Genomic DNA, 6,000 nt, shown 5'->3' with positions numbered 1-6,000 from the left:
TTCATATTTTCATGCAAGGAATGGAGATAACTTCTGACTTCTGTCAGCTACTTATATGTTCATTTATTAAGGTAATTATTTGAGTACCTACTAAATAGAAGAATTTGATTGTAATTGCCATGGTGGATATAATGAGATATATGCATACTTATAATTATAATACAAAGCTGTGTAGCAAGTGCCAAATGAGTAGATAGGCAGTAAATATAGATGTTCCAGTGGTTCTTTTATTAGAAGCTACAAGGCTGGAAGTAGAAATAATCCTTAAATATATTCCTAGATGCCAGAAAGTTTTAATACAGACCTTAGCATCTGTCATAAATACTTACATAAAGTAGGTGATGAACACATGCCTCATGAATTGAACTACAGTTAAATATACCAGGAAAAACAGCAATGGGGGTTGAGAAGAGGGGAGGTAAGATGGGCAGAAATTGAGTTACACCCAGGGAGAATGAAGAAGAGGTCTTGTCAGTGATTAGACAGAGAAAAGACAAAGCAGCATGGAGGGACAGACTCATGTCAACAGGCAAAGCAGTGGTAAGTTAGATCAGGTCCCAGGTAGTGTAGCAAACTAGTCTAGAGGAGACACACAGGTACCAGCATCCTCAGACTGTAGGGACCAGGGGTTCCAGCATGAGCAGTCACCTAGAGAACAAGATCGTGGGTAAGAAAGTCTCTCTAGCTTCTCATTTCTAAACTACTTTGAAATCAGACAATTTTCTCAGGCTTTCTTTTAGGGCTTTCAGTTGAGGATGCTTAATGAAATTTTAGGGTTTGACTGCCCCACCCAACCCTAGTATCTTTCCACCTGCTTACAGACAATTAGAATTCTAAGTAGAAACCAAAAAAATGGGTGGGGGGGAGGGTGTGTTACATTTAGGTAAGTATTTGTAATACCACTATGATATAAACCTCAGTTTAAATGTAATCAGCCAGTAAATACATGCAAATGATAGGAGTATCAGCTTTCTCCCAGATTTGTCAGGTTTTATTCCTGGCTGTTTTCAAGTAAGGAGAGGAGAAGGCTTGGAGAATGTGAGGAAAGGGAAAGGTTGTTGATAGAAAGGGGGACAAAATTTATATACTTCACACCCTTGACCTGGGAAACAAAAATTATGAATTAAGATATTTAGTCATACAAGTGTAAAAATAGTTTGGGGTTCATAAAATTCTTGTTTTATGTCTGTTTTGTTTTGTCATTGTAAATGAGGCAAGTTCCCTGGGAATTTAACTGAGGTACTGCAGAAACATTAGTTCCGTTCCCTGTTTTCAATATTGGTACAACGTGTCATGTTTTTCCCAATGTGGTACAAGGAAACGAGGTACAAAATACAGAATCTCTTGCATTTGAAAGATTAGCCTATATAAATGGAATATTTAAAAACCTATAAAAATGTCCAATAGAAACTGGTTTGACAATTTGTCAAAAAGGGGGCAAATATTTTATAATCTAAAATACTTAATACCTAACCATCAGAGTTGCATTTGATGAAGATTGTGTCATGATTACATGAAGGATCCGCTGAAATGGTTGTATGTTTGGAGACTACTAGATGTATAGGCTCAGTTTTCTTTTCTTTTTAAAATTTTATTTTTTTGGCCTAGCATCTTGTTTGGGAAATACAAGAGGGTTTGTGAGTCTGTGGCTTGAAATCCGAAAAAGCCTGATATTTTCCTTATTTCTTATAATACACAGGCATATGACCTAAGGTGGGTTAATTGAATGTGAATAGGGAATAGTGTTTTAGGAAGGAGTAAGAGATGAGAATTAGTGCCAGTGGCCTTCCTGTGCTCCACTGTGTTGCCATCCAAATGTCCAGGAGTGTTGGCCCTGTAACTAGGTTGTACCTTTGGCCATGGATCCAGCCATCTGCTTTCCCTAGGTTTCCAAGCTTATCTGGTAATCATCCAGGAAATTTCTTTTTACCACTTAAGTACATCAAAAACAGTTTCAGTTTTTGCCTGGTAACAATCACTCTTTAGAGTTGTAGGAAAACTATTATCAGCCTAAGGATGCTACAAGGCTGATCTATGAGAACTGCAGTTTTTGTTTGTTTGTTTTAAGTAGGGGCTCGAACTCACAACCACAAGATCAAGACCTGAGCTGAGATCGAGGTTCGATGCTTAACTGACTGAGCCACCCAGGTACCCCTGAGCACTGTAGTTTTCTAAGAGACAATAAGCGGTTACTGACTAAGCTCCAAGGGGGCAGAGACCGCATCTGAATTGATTACCATTGTATACCCAGCTCCTAGCTCAGTGCCCCAGCAAATATGTTCAGTAAATATTTTGATTTTGACTTGAATGAATAAAATAGTAATACTTATTTATAGGCCTCCCCAATATCTCTTAGATTTTTGGATGTGACTGCTTTTAGTGTGGGTTTTCCTTAGGAAGAAAGAGAATTTCAAAAATGACACTAAGGTTTTAAATTCAGGTAAATGGGAGGCTGTTTCTTCATTAGCAGAAATGAGAAGTCTGGAGGAAAGAGTGGAGGTTTCTGCTACGGCTTTTACATTCTCATAACTACAGGTTAAATAAGTTGTTACCAGATAGCTTCGTATTTTGAAAAGCACGATAGTCCCTCCTACTAGACTTTGGTAAAGCAAAAACAACTTACCTAACAACCTCAGACTGTCACTTTAACCTGTATGAAGAATGTTCTTTAGTTTTTTTAATGGTTTTGCATATGTGATTTATTTAAACTTTCAAACGATTAGCAAACTTGTTATTGCCCTGCTTTTGTCGTTTGTGACTCTGGGAGAAGCAAGGAAGTCATTTCTCAGTGTTCTGAATATATAAAAGACTGAAATGCTATTTTTCATAAAGACTGAAGAAACTGTCATTGTAAGATCAAGTTATGGAGAAGATTGGCCAAACTCCAGCTATCTCTTCTTGCAATTAGAAGATCTTAAACTGCTGCAAGTGGTGAATGTGACAAAAACCTAATCAGAAACCTTGCGACACATGAAGATGGAATGGCAAATTTGACTGTTTAGCTATGGGATTCTGAAGGTAGGCAAGACTCAAGAAATAACTTTAAAGTGCTTAAAGAAAAGACTGTCTTTTCAAGGTATCAATGCATATTGATTCAAATGTCCTAAATGCTTATTCTACTGATGTGCGTTTGGTTGCAGTATTGAATTGCAGCGTGAAAGAGACCTTGCCAATAATTCTCGGGGGCAGTTACACAATTTTTTTCTTATGCCATTTTATGGATTTCTTTTGACACAGCTTTTGGCATCACAGGACGCACAACATAGGCTTTTGGATTTGTAATGACCTGCGCATGCCCAGGAGGAGTGAGGTCTATTTCTTTGTTCTGCTTCTAGAAGGAGATATCATTTGGTCATTTAGATAACTTGCACTTTAGTGTTACTGGCCTTGATATTGATGTTTGCCAATTTTTTTTTTTTTTTTAAGATTTTTATTTGACAGAGAATACAAGCAGGGGGAAGTGGCAGAGGCAGAAGGAGAGGGAGAAGCAGGCTCCCCGCTGAGCAGGGAGCCCAATATGGGGCTTAATCCCAGACCCTGAGATCATGACTCAAGCCGAAGGCAAATGCTTAACCGACTGAGCCACCCAGGTGCCCCGATGTTTGCCAGTTCTTATATATACAGTAGGATGTTAGGGTTATCATTTCATTTCACATTTCATATTCCTGTTTCTAAAATTATATATACCTTTTTATACTTATCATTTGGAATAGTCAAGTATAAAATACCTGAAAAAGCAAACTTCTTGGAGAGAATAATTAGAACTCTGAGTTTTAAAGTCTGTAGGGATTTATTTGACTTTCAGAATGTTTCTAAAAATAGTTAACCTAGAGGTGCCTTTATTGGGTGTCTTAGTTCCTGCTCTGGGTTTGTTGTTTGGGTGCTCCTTTGCTAACATTTCTGTGCTGCCTCTTACTGTTTGTAAAGTTGCTACCAAAAATGGGACGCTAGTTTCTTAGCCCTTGCCATTATTCAGCTCTTTTTCACAGTCCAAGACCGACTTAGCTTCTGTGGCTCCTTTTACAGTGGTCATGTGTTTTGGATGTGAAATGTTACTGTTCCTTTCTGTTCTACAAGGCTAAGAAAATATGTATCCTTATCATAGAAGATAAAAGGAGACAGAAATCCCTAACAATTAAAGGACTACTGAATTCCTACTCTGAATGAGGTACTGTGGGAGATTCAAAGAATATCTAAAATGATGCCTGTTTTCAATATACTTATGATCTAATTGAAAACCTGACATTAGGGGAGTGACAAACACCCCATGAGTAGTACAGACAGTTAAATGTGCAGACATTCAGAGGAAGGAAACCACTTTTCAATTGTGTTGGTTTGGAACTGTTTTATAGAGTTGAATTTGAATATGACACTTTATTATGGTCTCATAAACAGGAAAGAGCAATAAATAATCCTTTAGTGACTGTGATATATCCCAAGTGTTTATGGAAGGGCTCTCCATGTAATAGGCAGTCAGTAAATGCTCACACAGTGAATGAATATGTAAATTCCTACTTGGATCTCTCATTGGCTCGTCAGAATCAATGTCTTTTTTTTTTTGGTCTTAAATGTAGCCTCTGCTCTCATAACTGTACTTCCTCTTGTCTAGCACATGGGTCACTAAAGACATTACCATTTATCCTGAAACACAGGGTCATCTCTTCCCCCTTTGCTCCTTTCTTCCTTCATTCTCTCCTTTATAGTCCAGTTATTTCCTACAGAAAATTTCCTGTAATAGCTTTTCATCAATCTCTTCATTTCCAGTAATACCACTTTTTTCTGCCCTGTATTATTGCTTCCCTAAACCTTTAACTGGCTTTTGTCCCCTCTGTCCACTCTCCAATCACTGTCAGATTAATCTTCCTAAAATCTAACTTTGATTATGTATCTTCCCTGCTACAAGCTTTTTTGCCTTTTGAATAAAGTCTGTATTCCTTAGTGAGCCATTTCTTTATTACTATCTGACTTCATTCTCACTTTCCAGTTGTATCTCCACTCCCACTTCTTTACACACAGCCTTTGCTCCATTCAAGCCGGATGACTTGGTATCTCATGAATATGCCTCTGTTCACACTGTTCCTACAACCTGAGGGGCGGGCCGCCTCTAAATTCTGACTACTTCTGCAGGCCTGGCTCAAGTGTCAGCCTTGCCATGAAGCTTTTGCTAATCCCACTTAACTTGTAAGTGAAATTTTCTCTAAATTCTCAATTTTTTTTTTATATTTCATATTTAGCCAACTTGGCTTGTTTTACAACTATTTGTGTTCCGGTCATATTCTGTTTTGCTATAAATCCTTGAACATGAGAACTACAATCATAATATATAAATAGTATATTAGTATAAACAATATTCATTTTGATACTCCCCATGTCTAGCACATTTCCTATGTGCTTACTCAAAGGGCTAAAGCACTAACTTAGGCCCCAGAGGACTAGTGTGCTTGTTTTATACCACTTTTGAATGATCAGTGGCAATTTTAGTATCTAGTTTGAGTTTGCACTCTTCTCCAAAGATAGTATGGGCATCAGTAATGAGAAATATCTCTCTAAATAATTCTGCTTCTGACATTTTCTTACCCTGTAGTTGTAGGCAAATGAATCTTCCTATAGTCTAGTTTCCCTGTCTCAAAAAAAAAAATGGAGGTAATGTGAACTCTGTCAAATTGTTGTGGGAATTGTCAACCAAGAAAAGGAGGCGAAAACGAATAAGAAACAAAGGCCTTTTATTTGGGTCTCCGAATTGCAATTCAGAGAGCACAGATTGTGTTAGCAACTGGAAAAGTGTCCCACTCATGTGGGGAAGATGAGAGGTTATTCTGAGAAAGAATTGGGGTAATATTTTGATAGAGAAAAATAAAACCCTGTTAGCTGAGCTGCTTTTGATTACTCTGACTTTAGTTGGTGCTATCAAACGAAACTAATCTTAGTATGTTTTAGTTAATGATTCTGTCTTCATAAAGCTCATACCAACAGTTTTATGGTCCTAATGCCAGTTGTTCT

General features: G+C 37.6%; 2 protein-coding genes across 2 annotated transcripts in view; both read left to right on the top strand.

Annotated features, from left to right (window-relative positions):
• Positions 1-808, top strand: part of ZFAND1 (zinc finger AN1-type containing 1) — a 25,675-nt gene extending 24,867 nt beyond the window's left edge. The window contains exon 9 of the mRNA XM_032421898.1: positions 1-808. This exon is cut by the window's left edge and continues 672 nt beyond it. The gene's annotated coding sequence lies outside the window, so the exon portion shown is untranslated.
• Positions 809-1,426: 618 nt separating this feature from the next.
• SLC10A5 (solute carrier family 10 member 5) lies at positions 1,427-5,076 on the top strand. Its single transcript, XM_032421798.1, is given in 10 exon segments — positions 1,427-2,953; positions 2,956-3,054; positions 3,057-3,104; positions 3,107-3,264; positions 3,267-3,303; positions 3,306-3,344; positions 3,347-3,407; positions 3,610-3,780; positions 3,782-4,064; positions 4,066-5,076. Coding segments are annotated over 10 exon segments (1,290 nt in total). The 5' UTR covers positions 1,427-2,661; the 3' UTR covers positions 4,168-5,076.
• Positions 5,077-6,000: the final 924 nt, after the last annotated feature.

This window comes from Phoca vitulina, unplaced genomic scaffold (assembly GCF_004348235.1).
Source record: "Phoca vitulina isolate PV1807 unplaced genomic scaffold, GSC_HSeal_1.0 scaffold25, whole genome shotgun sequence".
NCBI classification, from domain to species: domain Eukaryota; kingdom Metazoa; phylum Chordata; class Mammalia; order Carnivora; family Phocidae; genus Phoca; species Phoca vitulina.
This window is presented reverse-complemented; position numbering and strand designations above follow the sequence as displayed.